At 42.4% G+C, this 20223-nt stretch overlaps 1 protein-coding gene across 2 annotated transcripts in view; it reads left to right on the top strand.

The window, feature by feature from the left end:
- Nucleotides 1-12630: 12630 nt before the first annotated feature.
- chodl (chondrolectin) overlaps nucleotides 12631-20223 on the top strand; it is a 12329-nt gene continuing 4736 nt past the window's right edge. For both annotated transcript variants that reach the window (XR_003974835.1, XM_030349619.1), the window contains exons 1-5: nucleotides 12631-13128; nucleotides 18082-18257; nucleotides 18564-18742; nucleotides 19489-19646; nucleotides 19756-19806. Coding sequence is in view for 1 of the 2 variants with exons in the window: in XM_030349619.1 (XP_030205479.1) it covers nucleotides 13047-13128; nucleotides 18082-18257; nucleotides 18564-18742; nucleotides 19489-19646; nucleotides 19756-19806 (646 nt within the window). In the remaining variant the exon portion in view is untranslated. The remainder of the gene's footprint in view (nucleotides 13129-18081; nucleotides 18258-18563; nucleotides 18743-19488; nucleotides 19647-19755; nucleotides 19807-20223) is intronic.

The following is a 20223-nucleotide window of genomic DNA, read 5'->3' as shown; positions in this document are numbered from 1 at the left end:
GAGGCCCCTGGTCTGTTTCTTTTCCATCCTGTAGATGGCTGGGAACATGTGCACAATGTTTACCTTGGGAAGGGATGGCACCAGGATGCACTATGGTTAGAGATGGCACCAGGATGCACTCTGGTTAGAGATGGCACCAGGATGCACTCTGGTAAGAGATGGCACCAGGATGCACTCTGGTTAGAGATGGCACCAGGATGCACTCTGGTAAGAGATGGCACCAGGATGCACTGGTTAGAGATTGCACCTAAAGACCTTTGATAAAGTGAGTTAAATGTTTCATTTTTTCTTTGTCTACAAAAGTTTGATGCAACCTGGTTAAGTGTTGCTTTATTGAACTTCCTTCTAAAAATCTAAATTGTATGTATCATCTTTTAATATTACTTGTTCGCAGTTAACGTTTGAGTTCTTTATCAACATGCACAATTGCATTTCAGCGAAGCAATGAACATCTTAAATGTCAGGCTCCCGCCAAAAATGCTCAAACAATATGTATAAGGAGAAACACAAGTAAAAAATAATCGTAGAAAACTGATATATACCATTGTGATGTATATTTTTTCTTTAACCTTTATTTTTCCAGATAAAACATTAAGAACAGTTTCATATTTACAATATCAGCCTCAGCCTTTTTAAGCCCCAGCACTCCAGCTCAATGATCCCCAGGTTTGCCTCGTTAAGGGGAGGAAGTCCATGTATGGCTTGGGGTGGAGCCAGCAGGTTGCCATAACTGCCACTCTCCTCACTCCTACCAACATGGGTGCTGTGTGTGTATGCAGTCACCTGACTTTTTTATGGTTTATAAGGACATTCGTATCAAATGCTTATCAAAGTGTAAGTCAGTATATGATATGATATGAAAACTATTTCAGACTCAGGTCAATAAATAGCACAAGACAAATAAAATACAAAAATATAAGTCAGTTTATATACAAAAATTTCAGCCAGTGCACCCTCAAGTTTTTGTCGAGACTGTTGTCTAGCTTGCATCCAGCTTGCATCCAGTTGCAAGCTTAGACTTCATGCCTCAGTTGAAAGTTAAACCAATAATGCCTGATGTTGGAGCATCTAGGTCAGAGACCAGTGTCCTAGATGTGCCCATGGTTCCCAGTGCTGCTGTTGCATCTGAGTCAGGATATCTGAACAAAATATTCAAAGAAAATGCCAGAGGGTGTAGCTGAACTACTACACAAGAATTAACATCTCAGAATATGACTTTTAAAAAATACTTTTACGTTTGTGGTAAGCCACAGAGTAAAATCTCCGGTCACTTGAAAGGGCACAGGACACATGCTGGAGTAGTTCATGTGTTTACCTTTCCTGATAAATCTAAAGAGCGGAAGATTTTATTCGAAAAAAATAGGAACAAGTTAAATTTTAAACATCATACTGATGAAGGATAACGCAATGATAGGAATATTTATTCACTGTATGTACTGTCAAGGTATGTGCATTCGCAAGGAGTTCTGGAGGCATGTCCGCAGATTCCCCTGTAAACCCGAATATTTGGATAAGGAACCTGGGAGAACCAAAGTACTGGGTCTGGCTGCAGCTCCAGGCGTGAGTAGGAATGGAGGGTGATGAGTTCTTTGAGGTAACGGGGGGGGAGTGCCTTGGAGGCACTGGTGGGACAGAAGGGAGATCTTGAATTCGATCCTGTACTGGACAGGAAGCCAGTGGAGGGATTTGAGGATGGATGTGATGTGGTGGTACTTCCGCATCCACATCAGGATCCTGGCAGCACAATTCTGGATATACTGCAGCCGCTGGATGTTCTTGCTGGGGATCCTGATGAGGAGTGCTTTGCAGTAGTGCAGCCTGGAGGAGACAAAGGCGAGGACAAGTTTTTTGGAATCGGGGAGACTGAGTATGGGGCGGAGTTTTGCAATGTTCCTGACGTAGTAGAAGGAGGTTTTGCAAAGATGTTGAATGTGGACCTGGAACGGTAAATAAGCCACATGTTCTAATTTACCCGGGTAAACCTTTGGTCTGTCTTGGCTTAAGCGGGAATGGCAAAGTGGCCATGTTTGCAGTCTTTAACTTATCTACAAAATCATTAAAACCTTATTTGATGTTGTCCATTATGTGGTGAAGAAACCATTCATAACTGTTAGCTAGAAACATGTCATCAGAAATAGCATAGACTAAAATAATTTACATCATCGATTATACAGTTTGCCCAGTCACTCTACAACAAACATGGATAAGAGCCTGCAAGTATGACTACCTTTTTCAGTAGCTCTGTGAAGTGGGGCGTTTATTGTTGTGTCTGTGCACAGAATTCTCAATACATAACATGGAGGGGGCTGTTAAACCTGCTAACTTCCAGAGAGTTGTGCGAGCAGTAAAGAAAATGTTGAGGTTTGATGAAGAGATCACTCATTCCTAATGCATCAGTCTGTCATGGTCCGCTCCTGATTTTCCATCATAGAATAACTTTTAGAAGTTATTCTATGATATATGAGAGAGAGAGAGAGAGAGAGAGAGAGAGAGAGAGAGAGAGAGAGAGAGAGAGAGAGAGAGAGAGAGAGAGAGAGAGAGAGAGAGAGAGAGAGAGAGAGAGAGAGAGAGAGAGAGAGAGAGAGCTTCTCTTGACTGTGAGTTTATTATGCAACTTGTTTTGCCTCAGATTGAAACAAAAGGTTTGATTATGATTATTTCCTGGTTGAAGATTTTCACATTGATTTTAATTTCAAACATTTGCATATCATTTAAGTTAAATTAATAGTTATGCAGGTAGGCCGAATTACAGGTCTGAATAGATATGCATTCTCATATACATGTCTGTGCACATGTATACATACAGTAGATGTGCACATAAACGTGTATGAGAAGTATATGAGAAAAAAATTCAATTCTCTATTTATGGTTTCATAATGACTGAGTCACCGTTAAAACAAATTGATTTCAGCTCTAATGCTGTTACTGTCTGTAATATGTTTCTATTTAGATTATTTGTCAGGAGAATTTGTTATTACTGTCCGAGTCTGGTTTTAACTAATGCTGGGTTACGATTTTCACAGTCACAGACTAATAACTGCAAGAGAGGATTTAGCGTTGGATCATGTGTGATATTTAAGGATATCTGTTAACTTCCTGTTCGGGTTTCACACCTTTCTTGTCAGCAGCACAAGAAACACAAACTTGAAAAACAAAAAACTGTACTATTATTCGGATATACAGGGTTCTTCCCGTTCGTCTCGTCCCACCCCTAGTGCTAATAATGTAGTGGGCTGGTCTGGAGAGAAAATGCCAGGGCTGAATTTTTCTCCCAGTCCACCCTTCTGCCTAACCCCCCCGTTACACTGTCTACCAGTTTACCAAAAGGCAAAACTATCCTGCATAAATCGAGGTGGACAAGCCTACTTGTGATGTCACTAAAACACTGTAAAAGTCAGATTTTCAAACGGCTTGTAATGGCTAATCACACTCACACCTGGTGTTATAATAGGGGCCCTTTAACATTTTATGATGAAACCAAATTCATTCGTCCTTAGGTAAGATAATGAGACTTAATTGAAGTTATTCAATGTCATGGCACATTTGTCATATTTTCAGTGTCACAATCTTCAAGAATGGTAACTGCGGGAGTGTGTGTGTGGATGATGGCTGGTTTAAGCAGCCTCCTTTCGCCCGAGTCAGACTGATTGGACTTTGGGGCGGGGTGAGGCTGCACACATGTTGCGTATTGATCCTAGCCCCATAGTCCAATCACACTCCGCCAGCCATCAACACAAAAAGTGTCCAACTTTTATTTTTAAATTGTATTTAAAGTACTTCAAGAACAGTGGAGGGCACACAGTTATATTCCAAATAGTTCTTACCGCGATCTGGGAGAGCTAGTATGATTTGAAATTGGCTTCTCCTCGGAGTTCCGTTTAACCCCCCACCCCTCGGTACACAGCCGTGCACGAGCGTTGCTGCGTAAAAACCTGGTCGCTGCGCTGCCTCACTGCTTATTTTTCTCTTCCATTGTGCAAGCTTGTCCTAGCTCCACAAAGGTCTAGCCCACTGTCAGCAACAACTCGTTCTCTGCCCTCCGTGAACGAGCTCAGGCTCGCACACACTACAGAGGAGAGAACGCGCAGGCTTGTGATTGGTTCTTTAGATTCGGACCGAATGGCACTGATTGCTCAGCATTTTAACAGAATTATAGCAGGTACAGAATTTTGGGGGTTTTCGCCTCTTTTACATTGCCATACGTTATTTATTGCTGTCGGGTGTAAAAAACATTTTAAACAACATAATATGTTGTTTAAAGTTATTCTAACAACATATTATGCACTTTTTATTTTTATTAAAAAGTGCATATTGCAGATTCAAACCTATGATGCCTTTAACAAAGAAAATATTTCTGACTAATTCGTCTCTATTTTTGTGACCCCGGATAGGAAAAACGTCTCCTTTTCATTTATCAACCTCATCCAATGAAAATAAAAATGTTTTGAGTGGAAAAGACATTCATAAGCCTAATATGTAGACTGAAGTTATTTTATATCAACGTGTTTCTTGAATACTTAAAAAATTATGTTTCTGTCATGAAAAAACGCATGCATTATCCTCATTGAACAACGAGTGAGGTGTGAGCTTGATAACCCTATTGCATTTAATATTGATTTAAGTGTTAGTTACAGTGCTAGTTATGAGGTAGGCCTACAACATTTGTTTGGGGGATTTGTTAGCTTTCTGACATTTTTTTGATATTCAAACATGCACACGGTCAAATTGACCCGGGAACATTTTGGTTGTACGTGAGAAAAACATAACAGGAGGGATTCAACCTGCTCGAAATGTGCAGCGATCAAGCTGTGTCACGCTATTGGCCACCAGGGGGTGCTGTTGTATCAATTTGTTCAAACGAAGTTTGCTGCTGTTCAGCACAAGCGTTTTACCAACTCCGTAAGGAAAGTATACTATTTCCGCTTGATTTTGGCTATGCGAACAGTTGAACCATCTGTTTTCTTGATTTAGTCTTATTATTTTTTGGAATGCCTGAATAAAAGAAAGTTACCTCAATGAGAGGAAATGTCTATGTGCATAGATATACACCAGTTTTATCCTCAAACATAGTCTCTCTGGCTGACATTAACTCCCACTGGCATTGGACCTACATGTTGTCGCCGTGTTGTAGGTACTTTTCACAAAGAGATAATTTGGATTTATACGATCTTATCACATATAAAAGTATTCTAATCAATACATGTCTCTACCCAGAATTACTTCTTAACTGTCATCATTCAAAGAAAAAAAGAACTCTCTCTCTCTCTCTCTCTCTCTCTCTCTCTCTCTCTCTCTCTCTCTCTCTCTCTCTCTCTCTCTCTCTCTCTCTCTCTCTCTCTCTCTCTCTCTCTCTCTATATATATATATATATATCTATATATATATCTATATATATATATCTATATATATATAGATATATATATTTATATATATATATCCTGTTTACACGCATTGCTTGTAATGTGGCCACAATGAAATCTCTCACATTGTACCCAAAACAATGGACAAATGCATTCCAACATACTCACATACTCTTTTATCAGTTGCACATAACAGGAAGTACAACTACAAACAACACACAATTTATCTGTTAATCTGTTAATTTCTCTCTCTCTCTCTCTCTCTCTCTCTCTCTCTCTCTCTCTCTCTCTCTCTCTCTCCCTCTCTCTCTCTCTCTCTCTCTCTCTCTCTCTCTCTCTCTCTCTCTCTCTCTCCCTCTCTCTCTTCATCAACCTGATACTGGCAGTGAAAGCGGCCGCTCTATTCACTCTTTTCATGTCATCAGCTGTTTGTGATGGGCGCCATTCAGCCTCATGAATTCACATTTAGATATTAAGAAAGGGTTTACTGATCCATCAAGCTCTACGACAGAACACTGGCTGCCATGATGGAGCTCTGATTGACAGATAACTGTCTCCAGCCCCTCATCTAATATATAATTGAGTTTGTGCGTGTGTAGGTCGGTGGTTTGAATTATTGGTTCACTGGGGCTACATTTGATAGCGTTTTTTTTGGTGTTCAAAACTTATTTTCCAATATTGCATATATTTATAGAGGTAGCCTTCCTGACTGAAGAGAAACACCTTTTGAAGTGGCATGCCTACTGTTGGGCTGCAGCTCTTGAACGGGAGCAGGGGGCAGAGGTAATGACCATGACAATTGATTAGACCAAAAACAACACAGACTGCAGGCTGTAAAATGGTCTAAATTCCTAAAGAGGACAACTTTGTAAAAGGTTTGACAGTATACATTTCCCTGATTATTCCATCGCTGTTAAAATGGAATAGGCCTTATCAATAGTTTATAAAGCAAGGCCTACTCAGCCTCTGCAGCCAGAAGGAACTTTAGATGTGACTGAGGAAGCAAGATACAAATCTTCCTTTTTTTTTTTTAAATACATAGCAAATTACATCTGGCTGGATTTTATTAACACATATAGCGAATTATAAAGCTGTGGAAGTTGTGAACGCATTTCCACTGCAGGAACTTGACCCCGGAACTAGGAGGCTTTGCAGGAACTAGGTTGAAATGTCTGGGCCTTGAGCCAGCTCCGCCGCGACTCCGTTTGCTTTGACAGTTCACACTGAGTCTGCTAAAACAGAACGGAAAAATGGTACTTGTGCCAGCGTCAAACCTCTTTCTGTGATCATTAAAAGAAAAAGTGCTTCTCAGGCAGCGACCATGATCCACAATTAGCCCTGGATGTACGCTGGGTTATTCTAGGAAGATGTTTTTTAACAGACGGCCGGGGCGCACTTAGAGCCGTCAGCAGCTTTTTATGATTGAGTTGGAATCGTTGAATTTGTTCTGTGTGGGGCGATCGACTACGAGATGGAGAAAAAGAGTGAGAGAGAGTGACTTAACCCCATCCCAACCGTTAGGCTAAAACAATATGTAATGCTTAGTCTTACCTTTTCAGTTTCAGAATTTAATTTGTGTTTCCTTTCAGCCTTTTTTCATTTCTTTAATTTCTCCCTAATTTAGATAGGGAGAAGTTTAGTTTGTGGTATAATTACATTGTTTATCATTATATCATATCACATTTTACTTTTTGTGCTTTAGCTGTATACATTTACGTTTTTTCCATGCCAAATAAGCTCTTTGATTCTTGCGATGAATGTCAAGTAGGAGGCGGGTTGGGTGCAGATGAACTGAGATGGAACCAGAAGAGAGAGAGAACTTTAACTACGTCCCTTTATTTGCTTTTACCCCAACCCCCCCCCCCTCGATTCTACAGTAACTGTTCAATTGTAGAGCAAGAGGTTAACCACACTGCACATTCACGTGGAGTGTGTGTGTGTGTGTGTGTGTGTGTGTGTGTGTGTGTGTGTGTGTGTGTGTGTGTGTGTGTGTGTGTGCGCGCTAGCGTGCACGCGTGTGTGCCTGTGTGGGTAAAGGTAATTAGGAGTAAGTGGTGAGTGGAGCTGAGCGGGGAGCCAATCAGAGGCCTTCAGCTAATCAATACTGAACCATTACTGGGAATGGAGAGTACAGAAGAGAGAGGCCGAAATAGGAAGGAGAGTGGAGGGGAGGACGATGGAAAGGGGTGAATAAAAAGAAGAGGTGATTCAGAGGATTTAGCAGGAAAGGAAGTGCAATATTGATAGACAGATTGATAGACTGCAGGTGTATGACGATTTGTGTGTCTGAGTGTCTCAAGAATGGGTCGTGAGATGAACACAAATGATAGATACTCACACTAGTATTTTATAGTCTATTGTGAGTTAGTACCACGGTGTTCTGGAAACTTTTCTGCATTGTACTTTTATAATTATTCAATCATTGTTTTTGTTATGCCATTGAGTGGCAGTTCCATTGGGAATATCTTTATTAGTTCCAGCTCTTTATTTACTCTGACTGACTTTTCTTGTCTTATCTCTTGTTATGATTCATAGGTCTGTGGTGAAAATCAGTTGGTCAATTGACTCCTGTTTAGTCTTGGGCCGTATGGACCACTCTCGTTCATCCCCTCGGAGACCTCTTGTCTCAGCATGCGTCCGTTGCAAGAAAACACACCCATAGCACCATCAAAAAAATATTTCTCTAAATAAGTCAAAATAGGAAATTAAAGCTGAAAATGATTTTGGAAAATAAAATATATTCTATGTGCAAAACTCTATTTTACAGCTGAGGAGAAATTTCAATTAATGTTTATTTAAAGGGGCTCGGAAAGGGGGGTTTTAGAAGGTCCCATTCACTGAACTATTAAGCAGCCCAGTCAATTAGCTGCTGTGTGTGTGTGTGTGTGTGTGTGTGTGTGTGTGTGTGTGTGTGTGTGTGTGTGTGTGTGTGTGTGTGTGTGTGTGTGTGTGGGAAGGGAACAGTTGGTCGCTGACTGACCTCTCGAGAGGGTGGAGTGATGAGACAGGGGAGGACGAGATGGCCGGAGGGAGTAAGAGATGAGACTCCAGTAAATCACATCCCTATATGGTCGAGTGTAGTTGTGGTGGTGTGTGTGCGCGTGTGTGTTTTTCTTTAATGTTCTCAAAAACCCAGTTATGCAAAATACTTCAATACAAACCTGCTTGAGGTGGTCATTTTGTTTGATTTCATGAATGTCTAAGTCTGTGTGTGTGTGTGTGTGTGGTTTGTGTGTGTGTTTGTTGTGTGTGTGTGTGTGTGTGTGTGTGTGTGTGTGTGTGTGTGTGTGTGTGTGTGTGTGTGTGTGTGTGTGTGTGTGGTCTGGTGTGTGTGTGTGTGTGTGTGTGAGTGGGTGTGTGTGTGTGTGGTCTGGTGTGTGTGTTTGTGTGTGTGAGTGGGTGTGTGTGTGTGTGTGACACCACTGTTTAAAGCTAATGTTTGACCGAACAACATTGTTCAGGGTTGAGCTTCAGTCATCTGTCTCTGCTTTCTTACTTTAGTACGTCTGGGTATTTGGTAAGCGAGAAAACCTCTGGATACGCGACTTCTTCAGATACATTTTGTATAGCAGAAATCCTGGGGGCTGGCGGCACAGATCCTTGGCCGGAGAACCCCAGAAACCAAGGGGCGGAGTTACGACTTGCTTCCTGTTTGGAGACAGAGATATTCTACAGAAGAAAATGTATTTGCAAGAGTCGTTGAAGCTTTCAGAAGGGGATTTTGGGGGAGTTGTATTCCCACAGTGGCCAGAACAGTGTTGTGTGTGTTTTTACAGTTTGCTAGTTCTGGCCCCGTGTTCGCCAACCAGGCACTTACAGTGATATTTTTTCAACGCATAAGTCTATCATAAGTCTGATATGTGAGACTACAATAATCGGACACCATATAAAGCGCTGTATGCATCTTTCTATTTACAATTTGTGTCTACATTACAATGTGATGTTCATCGTCCATCAATTATTGTTCAGTTTTGGCAAAACAAATATAAAGAGATAGAACAGCGACAGAGAGAGATCTATAGGCTCCATATAGTGGTGTTGTGTTAGCCGGCAGGGGCTATAGAGTTTCCCAGTGTATCTGGGCTTCAGTGTCGGAGTCTCAGTGGTCCTCAGTCCACCAGTAGAATTTCCAAACTCAGATCACGTTACCATCACACTGAGAGTTTGTAATGCTGTTAAACTCAATCCTGTAACATAATCTCAGCATACAACCGTGGTTGTGGGTGTGGCTGTGTGTATTTATTTATGTATGTGCGAATGGCATTTACACAGCTCAATACTAAGACGTTTTGTAAGAGTGGTAGAGAGTAGGGAGTAGAGGAGCACGGCCGAGAGGTAAAAAGAGAGATGAGATAGAGAGAGAGGTAAGTAGAGAGTTATGAACTCTTGGGACAGGGAAAGACATTGGAAGCTGAACTGAAGCAGGCTTTACCGCTATGGAATTCAGTGGGCCGCTGATCGTATTATCGTCTGGCCACCGTGGCGATGCAAGTTGGCGGGAGCATATACAGGGTGAGACAGAAGCAGTATAAGGGAGGAAGGAGAAAGAGAGCGTGAGAGACAGCGAGAGGTAGAGAGGAGAGGAACTTGGGAGAGAGAGAGAGATTGGGCATGCCGTATGTTAAGGTATTTAGTAGTAACATGGTGCTACATGTGTGAGAATAGTAGCTTGGTAAGGTGTTTCCTCCCCATGGCCGGTGGAGGATTTTATTGAGTATAAGCGATTCTGATTTCCTGTTTTGTTCAAAACCAGGCAAACTCATTAAAGATGTCTGACAACTAATAAGACCATCATAACCATCATCATAATAATCGTGTTGAGGTGAAGGGCAATATGCACGGCGGGGTACTGTCAATACAGTCTAGTGAGGAGAATTGAAGTCAGCTCAGACTTCATTGATTTCCATTCTCCATCAGAAGGGAAGTAAAACGGTTTTGACTCCTTTGAAAACACAATTGCCCCCTGCCGTTATAAACAAGTTAATAGCTGTATGTGTGTGTGGGCTTCATTTATTTATGTATTCAAAATAAACGTGCCAGTTATCCTCCCATCTACATTAAGATATGGACATGGTAATTGATGGACATTTTCTCCAGTTTGGACTGGCTGCTGGGGTGAGAGGTCTGGACCTTTATTATGATTATTCCCTTTTGGCATTATTCCCCCAAACGCTCAATAATATTAATATATATATATGCATTAATAATAATTGTGCAAAATGCCTCAACGGGATTCAAGCAGCCGTTTCTAAACTTTATATCAAAGTGTGATTATCCAAATTCTAATACCTGTACCTGTAGTGAGGAATGTGATTTCATGATGAAAAGCATGATTCGTCCAATGCATTACGGGGATAAGCAAACGATTATTCCTGGAGGAGAATTGAATTGAAGGGAAGGAGGAGGAGTGGGTTTCCTTCAGGATCGCAGCAACTAAAGCAAAATGCTGAATTAGCTCTCGCTGAACAAGATGATGATGAAGATGACGCTGACTGTTATGAGGGGTGAAGTTACACTGACTATGCAAATTATGTCTCTGCTTTGAACATGCACAGTGTGTGTGTGTGTGTGTGTGTGTGTGTGTGTGTGTGTGTGTCTGTGTGTGTGTGTGTGTGTGTGTGTGTGTGTGTGTGTGTCTGTGTCTGTGTGTGTGTGTGTGTGTCTGTGTGTGTGTGTGTGTGTGTGTGTGTGTGTGTGTGTGTATGGGTTAAACCACTTGCTCAGCAGATCCTGGTAAAGGGTCAACCTACATTCGGCCTGGCTGTTACTGCAAGATGGATCTCTGTTGGCTCAAGGCACTACTACTACTACACACACAGACACACGCACATACGTGCAGATACATGCTTGGGAGCACACACACACACACACACACACACATACACACACACACATACACATACACACATACACACACACACACACACACACACACACACACACACACACACACACACACACACACACACACACACACACACACACACACACACACACACAGAGACACGGACAAACACAGACAAACATGCTACGTAGGAACAGATACATAATTGTGAGAAAGAGAGAGAGAGAAACTCACACCGGACCATTTCCTCGTTATCTAATAATAAAGTTGAAATTGTTCACTGTGCGTCCACGGTTACGATGCTGTTATTTCTTTTTTTTTCTTGCCGTTTTTACCTTTTTACGTTCTGACACTTTACTATAATTTTTTTTAAAAGAAATCGTCTTATTTTGTATCTTATTTTAAGGGTAAGGGTTAGTTTCGCTATCTTTAAGAGAGCAATGACAAAGCGTAGGAGGAAGAGGAAGAGGAGGAAAGGGAGGAGTAGGAGGAGGAGGAGAACGCAATGAAAGAGAATGGGATACGAGGAAAGAGAGAGTGGGTGTGTGAGAGACAGAGGGAGGAGATAGAGAGAGCGAGGGAGAGTGATCAATAGACAGTAAATAAAGTAATAGCAGCATTTGTGTGGCTGCATATAGTTCACCTGGTTTAACCGGATCGATGTCGCAGTGGCGCATGGACGCACAGTGCTAAGTGTGATAGCCTGTCCAAAGTACACGATATAAATCAGAAACATGGACATAATTCTGCGAGCGCGCATGTGTGTGTGTGTGCGTGTTTGTGTGTGTGTGTGTGTGTGCGTGTGTGTGTAGGTGTGTGCGTGTGTGTGTGTTTGTGTGTGTGTGTGGGGGGGATGTGCCTGTGTGTGTGTGTGTGTGTGTGTGTGTGTGTGTGTGTGTGTGATTGTGTGTTTTAAGGTGAGAAGGTCAGGTTAACTACACCCAAAAAGTGTCAGAAGCCCGTCTGCCGGAAGGAACTGGCGGTCCTGGCATTTATTGAACCGGCAGCCCTGGTTGCGTGTTGGTTTGAGTCTCCGAGCGCCATGTATGATAATAAACTAAATACAGCTGTAAGACATGATAGACAGATGATCTATTGGGACATAGAGACGCCATGAGACTTTTTATAAAACATGCACTAAAGCTAACAGAAAGACACATGAAATGAATATTAGCCCTTTTGTGACAAGCCATATAAACATTTGTGTGTGTGTGTGTGTGTGTGTGTGTGTGTGTGTGTGTGTGTGTGTGTGTGTGTGTGTGTGTGTGTGTGTGTGTGTGTGTGTGTGTGTGTCCACTGTCCCTTGGGTGCAATGAAATCCGTTGTGATGGTCACTGCATCTGGTGTGTAGCCTATGTGTAATCGATCACCGTAGAGAGAGAGAGAGAGAGAGCGAAAGAGAGAGCGAGAGCGGCAGAGAATCTGTGGAAGGAGGAGTGGACGAGAGAAAGTGAAAAAAGTGCCACGGGAGGTCTGGAAGGAAAATCAATCACTCGTCACAGGCGCGCGGGGGAATCCGGCACACGTTCAGTTGGCTTTGCGCGAGACTCACGTCCGGTCCGAGTGTGCGCTTGCGCTCGGTCTCTACAAACAGCACGAACTGTCCGGAGAAAGTATCGAACAGCTGAAACGGAATGAATACATTATTATTTTAGGATAGCTTGGGAATATTTGAGAATCGGTAAAGAAGAAAAGTATGTTGCGCACTTTAGCACGCTAAGAGATTAAAAAAAAGAAAGAAAAAGAAAAACGGATGAAGCTATAAAAAAATCCTCAAAAATTTCGATTATAAATTATTTTTCTAACGCATTCATTGTATTCAAAGAAAGGTTTGTTCAGCTATGGCGTTGCGCGTGTCGGTGCCGGTTCTGTGTGTCGTCATGGTGATGCTCTCCGAGGGACGCAGCGTGCGAGTCGTCAGCGGTGAGTTCGCTGTTTCATTCTTAAAAGTGATAAATGGGTATTTTAACGCAACGATAACGACAGAACGAGAAATGTCATTAATAAAAAGAAAAGGTCCGAGGCACTATGTCGATTTTCCACCAGGTTGTAAATCCTACAAGGATAAAACAAAAGAAGTAGCCTACAAAACGTATATTTAAAAATGTAAATAGGAAAATTTAGGCTAATACTATTGGTAGGCCTACTTACTATAGCTACATGCTGTGGCTAGAGATAGCCTACAGTAAATAATAATGATATAAAAAAAATAGTAAACGAACGGAACGATATCAAAAACCATGATTGGGATTGAGATGTTGTCTTTTTCTATATGAAACACTCATCATTTGCAATGTAAATCAAGTCGATCGCACTGTATTGATTGATTGAGTAATTGATTGAAGCGTTGCACCTTATTATGCCTGTTATCGTTTTGTGTTTTCAATGATTCATTCTGTTAGAGACTTGATGATTTAAATGTGAATTAATTTATCTTTAATTTTATTTTATTAATGAACTATTGTGGGTCAGGCTTCTTTTGTGTCTGTATCCCGTTTCCGCTAGTCAATATGCCAGTCACATTACAGTAACTGTTTACATTCTCAACATCACCTGCACTTCATATCATAAATAGACGAAAGGATGGGGGGATGATTGTTAGTTGGATGATGGAACTGTGGGTAGAGTTTAAAAACTCTAGTTTGTGTGTGTGTGTGTGTGTGTGTGTGTGTGTGTGTGTGTGTGTGTGTGTGTGTGTGTGTGTGTGTGTGTGTGTGTGTGTGTGTGTGTGTGTGTGTGTGTGTGTGTGTTGTGTGCCAGATAAATATACAGAGAGAGAGGGACAGTAAGACAGAGAAGTAGAATGAGTGAGTGAAACGTAGAGCAACAGAGAGAGAAAGAGAGAGAGAGAGAGCAAGAGAGAGAGAGAGAGAGTGAGATGAAGAGGGCGAGGGAGTGAGTGAAACATAGAGTGACAGATAGACAGAGAGCAAGAGAGAGACAGTGATAAGAGGAGAGTGAGATAGTGAGTGAAACATAGAGTGACAGAGAGACAGAGAGAGACAGTTTGATGAAGAGAGTGAGGGAGGACCTCCCTATTCTCCCACAGAGAAAAAGATGGACAGAGAGTCAGAACGAGAGATAGAACAAGCTCAAAGAAAGAGCAGTAAGTGGGCGGTATTAGAGAGGGAGGAGTCTAAGGAGGACCGATTACAGTTGGAGAGCGAGAGTGGTCGAGAGAGCTGTTTAGAGGGAGCAAGTGGGCGGGTGAGCTATATACCAGGGAGGGGTTCAGTGTTTTTAACTAGGCCCAAAGTGATGATGATGCAGAAGAGCCCTGCTCCACTGACACAGCCAATCATTTAAAGTAGTCCCTGCACACTGTGTGTGTGTGTGTGTGTGTGTGTGTGTGTGTGTGTGTGTGTGTGTGTGTGTGTGTGTGTGTGTGTGTGTGTGTGTGTGTGTGTGTGTGTGTGTGTATGTGTGTGTGTGTGTGTGTGTGTGTGTGTGTGTGTGTGTGTGTGTGTCTACTAATGTTATTATTCAGGCGGTTTTTAAGCAGGACTTCTTTGTATTAATCACTGCAACTATTCAGTTGGGGCTCTTTAAGAAACGCACACACAAACACAAACACACACACACACACACACACACACACACACACACACACACACACACACACACACACACACACATACAGAGGCATGGGCACACGCATACAAGTGCTACTATGCAACATTGTTTTTTGACCACATCAGCACCACAATTAATCTATATATGTAAAATGATATGAAATGATACTATATATATATATATACACACACTACCATTCAAAAGTTTGGGGTCACTTAGAATTGAAAGAATGAAAAGCATGGTATTATTCAATGAAGATAACATTAAATTAATCAGAAATACAGTCTAGTCATTGTTAATGTGGTAAAGGACTATAGACCTCTGAAATATAAGTCCCGCCTCCGAGGTTCCTGGTCCATCGGTCAAATGTCTATGGGAAATAACGTGGGGTTTTTGAATGATCGTACATAACAAACTCTGTAAAAGCTGCTCACATTTTGAACACTTTTATCATCTAGATTCCATTTGGGTTTTGGGATTGTCGGTGCCGTTAAAGTAGTAAATGATTAATTAAATGCTAAATGCTACTTTAACAGCACCGACAATCCAAAACCCAAGTGGAATCTAAATGGAAAAAGTGCGTAGTTCAAAATGAGCCCCGGGGGCGGGACTTATTCTTCAGAGGTCTAAGCTGGAAACGGCAGATTTTGTATGGAATATGGAGTACACAATAGGCTCATTACACAAGAGGCCCATTTCCAGCGACCATGACCCCTGTGTTCTAATGGTACATTGTGGAGCTGATCATGTTAAAAGGCTAATTGATACTTAGAAAACCCCTGTGCAATTATGAAAACTGTTGAATAAAAGTGTGAATTTTCATAGAAAACATGTAATTGCCTGGGTGACCCCAATTTTTGTATGGCAGTGTATATGTAGTATCATTCACTCAAGTGTGCTTAGGTTATTTATGTATTTATTATTTACTGATGTCTATTTATTTTAAAGAATCCTTTCTATTACAAGCATTGCAGCTGTGCTCACATGAGCCTTGGTGCCCCGCCAACCAACTAGCCCCTCCCCTTGACCCGAGCCATCCTATCAGGGAGAGTGAGTGACAGAGCAGCGTGAGTGATGTGTTGTCCCTAGGGAGCGTCTGCCCGGAGCCTGCTGGGACCAGAGTTCACGACAGGGCCTTTAAATGGCCCCGCATGGAGCCGTCTGGGGACACACTAGACCCCCCAGGCTGGACCATACACACACACACACACACACACACACACACACACACACACACACACACACACACACACACACACACACACACACACACACACACACACACACACACACGCACGCACGCACGCACGCACGCACGTGCACACACACACACACACACACACACACACACACACACACACACACACACACGTGCATGTTTTGTAGTACACCATAGTTTACTGTTGGCTACAGCACTATATTCTCCCGTACTTAACTCTATTGGACTGTATATGACTATATATGACTGTATATAAACTATATACTTTACCATGTGGTTTTATACTACAATATGTGATACTATACTGTCCCATATTGTGGTTGAATGTAGGCATATTGTAAACAACTATACTACACTGTGTTGTAATACAGAAAATTGTGTATGCGTACTGTACTGTAGGTGAATGTATTGTACTGTAAGCGTGTATTGACCGCTCTGATAGTTGATGTTTGTTGGGAACAGTGAGTTAGACGAGCAGGAATAGATGACATCATCATTTTGGACCCCAGCCAGGTCTTAACCACGCGTGCGTGTGTGTGTGTGTGTGTGTGTGTGTGTGTGTGTGTGTGTGTGTGTGTGTGTGTGTGTGTGTGTGTGTGTGTGTGTGTGTGTGTGTGTGTGTGTGTGTGTGTGTGTGTGTGTGTGCGTGTGTGTGTGTGTGTGTGTGCATTTGAGTGTGTGTTTGTTTTTGTGTGTGTGTGTGTTTGGTTGTGGGAGGAATTTATGACTAAGGGGGTTAGGGATTTGATTGAGTCTCTGTATGTGTGTTTATTTGTGTACGTGTGTTCATCTTGCCCATTTTCCTTTCTACCTTGCCACTTATTAACAATTATTATTGAATTGAGCAGTAGGAAAGGTACCTGATAATTCCCCTGGCTCTTGCCTTGCAGGATTTTTGTAATGATACGTCCAAAACGTTTACAATGTTTGAAAAACTGCGCTGCCCCCCTGCTACGCGCCTGCTACAAATGCTGTAATCCCTAATGCACAGTATCCATCACAGTCCACTTCTGGCTTATTGACATGTGAGTGGTTTGGGGGCGGATTGGTCCACTGACCATCTGATTGGCTCATACATCAGGAGGAGCAGTGTGATTGGCTGATGAGGCCATGAGCTCCAGTGTGCCGCTGGATTTATTGTCTCGTTGAGATGTTTTGACAAATGACTGAACCACTGCAGGACGAGAACAGGTCGTACACAGCGTTGTTTGAATTGATTCCAACTTTAAGAGTCCCTGGAGGGTTATTTGTTCTCAAACTACTTCTCTGTACTCGCAGGACGGTGTAGTGGCTTGTGGTGTTTGCCTACCAGCCAAACGATAGTGGGTTTGTTCCCATCACGTGGAGGTTGTACAAGGCCTCTAACCCTTTCCTGCTCTTAAACACCATATATCTCAAATTAATCTCAGTGGTTTAGGATAAAACACAGCTCCCATGTGACTAAATAGTAGTATAAGTAAAGTACAATTCTATACTACATCAGTGCGGTTAGTTTTATTACTTTTTTTTGCTAACAAATGGAAATCAGACAAATCAGGTTGTCTGGCTTTCCTTTTAGAAGATAAACTTGGCCACTGCTCGGTCTGGAGGTTCAGTTTGCTGGCGATGCAAGTGTAGCAGTAGCAGAGAACTGCAGGGGAAATGATGGTATGGCTGCTGAAGTGAGCTGGAATACGCAGAGCAGACAGAGAGTTGTTCAGTACGCTTTCATTTATTCTTACAAATTCTACCTAACATCACGTCAATTTAACTCAATAGATACATGTCAAGTATAACTCACTGGACAACTCTCCTTCTGCATGTCTGTCTTTCTGTCTGTCTGTCTGTTTGTATATTTGTCTGTCTCTCAGCCTGTCTGTCTACATATTTCTCACAATTTATTTATTTGGTATCCATTCTTTTTTCCTCTCGCTGCTGTTCTCTCTATATGTATGTATGTATGTATGTATGTATGTATGTATGTATGTATGTATGTATGTATGTATGTATGTATGTATGTATGTATGTATGTATGTTTCTATATCTCTGTGTTTATTTCTCTCTCTATCTATCTCTCTCTCTCCCTCTTTCTCTATCTCTCTCAGGAAAGACGGTTTGCATGGGCGGGCGAGAGCAGCCCTGCTACAAGATCGCCTACTTCCGTGACGTGTTGAGCCGCATTGCATTCTGGGAAGCCCAGCAGGCCTGCGAGATGGACGGGGGATCCTTGCTGAGCATCGAAAGCGCCGCAGAGCAGAGAAACATAGAACATCTACTACAGGTAAGAAAATATGAGAGAGACACACACAGAGACAGAGAGAGAGATAGTGAGAGAGAGAAAGAGAGGGAGAGAGAAACCTGTATGTTGTTGTTGTACCTTGGGATTTCCTTTGCATGCAAGCCAAGTCCATTTCTTGACCTTCCTTCTCAAAAACATCTAAATATTTGATTTGAATACAAAATTAATCAGACTGTGTGTTAGGTCAAACCACAAAATTGTATATATATAGTGTGTGTGTGTGTGTGTGGTTGTGTGTGTGTGTGCGTGTGCATGTGCGTGTGCATGTGTGTGTGTGTGTATGATCAGGAACTTCGGACCGGGGCATCTGGTAGCTCCGGGTCGGGTGGGGGAATAGCTGACGGAGATTTCTGGATCGGGTTGACGCGGGCAGAGCCTGAGGAGCAGAACCTTCCAGAACAGACCAACAGCTTCCCTCCCTGTCCAGACCTGTACTCCTGGACGGACGGCAGCGTCTCCAGCTTCAGGTTGGGAGGGATAGACACAAGGACATGTTGCTAACCCCTAGCCCTGACTGACAGACAGATAGAAAGATGACAGATTGATGGATCGATGGCCTGACTGACCAACAGACTAACAGACTGGCCGAATGACAGACTGACAGACTGACAGACTGACAGATAGATGGATGGACCGACTGACCAACAGACTGACCGGCTGACGGACTGACGGACTGACCAAATGGCCGACTGACAGATAAATGGATGGACAGACTGAATGACTGATTGACCAACAGACTGACCGACTGACTGACCGACTGACTGACTGACCGACTGACTGACTTACCGACCGACTGACAGACTGACAGTCTGATGAACTGATTGACGAACAGACTGACCGACTGACAGACTGACAGACTGATGAATGGATCGACAGACTGATTGACCAACAGACTGACCGACTGAGAGACTGACAGACTGATGAATGGATCGACAGACTGATTGACCAACAGACTGACCGACTGAGAGACTGACAGACTGATGAATGGATCGACAGACTGAGTGACCAACAGACTGACCGACTGAGAGACTGACAGGAGGATGAATGGATCGACAGACTGATTGACCAACAGACTGACCGACTGAGAGACTGACAGACTGACAGACTGATGAATGGATCGACAGACTGATTGACCAACAGACTGACCGACTGAGAGACTGACAGGAGGATGGATGGATTGATTGACAGAATTGTGTGTGTCTGTGTGTCACAGGAACTGGTATTTTGACGAGCCTTCTTGTGGAGGCGAGGCCTGTGTCGTCATGTATCATCAGCCCACGGCACTTCCTGGTCTGGGCGGGGCTTATATCTACCAATGGAACGACGACCGCTGCAACATGAAGCACAACTTTATCTGCAAATATGATCCAGGTGCCGTCAACAACAACTTACAGTTTGTAAACTAGTGATGAGTATCAATACATGGTTTCTTATTGGCAAGTATTTGTTTGTTTGTTTGTTTGTGTCTCTCTGTGTCCAGAGAGCCACCTGGTGAAGGAACATAGCGACCAACCAGTAGTACACGAGAAAGGTGAAAAACGTTTTGACAAAAATATATGAGGCATCAAATTTTAATTACCCTAAATAAATAAAAACACTGCTATTAATAAGCATTTGCAAGATGCAGTCAAGAAGCATACACATGTGAGCATATATGTGTGTGTGTGTGCATGTGTGTTTGTGTGTGTGTGTGTGTGTGTGTGTGTGTGTGTGTGTGTGTGTGTGTGTGTGTGTGTGTGTGTGTGTGTGTGTGTGTGTGTGTGTCTGTGCGTGTGTGTCTGTGTGTGTTTGATTTATTGTGTGCATATATATGTTTGTATGTTTACTGTGCGTGTTGTCTATGTGAATGTGTGTTGTCTATATGAATGTATGTTGTATATGTGAAATTGTGTTGTCAATGTGAATGGGTTTATATTGTGTATATTGAGTGTTTATCTCAAATAGCTCT

The sequence above is a fragment of the Gadus morhua genome, chromosome 23 (genome assembly GCF_902167405.1).
Source record: "Gadus morhua chromosome 23, gadMor3.0, whole genome shotgun sequence".
Lineage (NCBI taxonomy): Eukaryota > Metazoa > Chordata > Actinopteri > Gadiformes > Gadidae > Gadus > Gadus morhua.
This window is presented reverse-complemented; position numbering and strand designations above follow the sequence as displayed.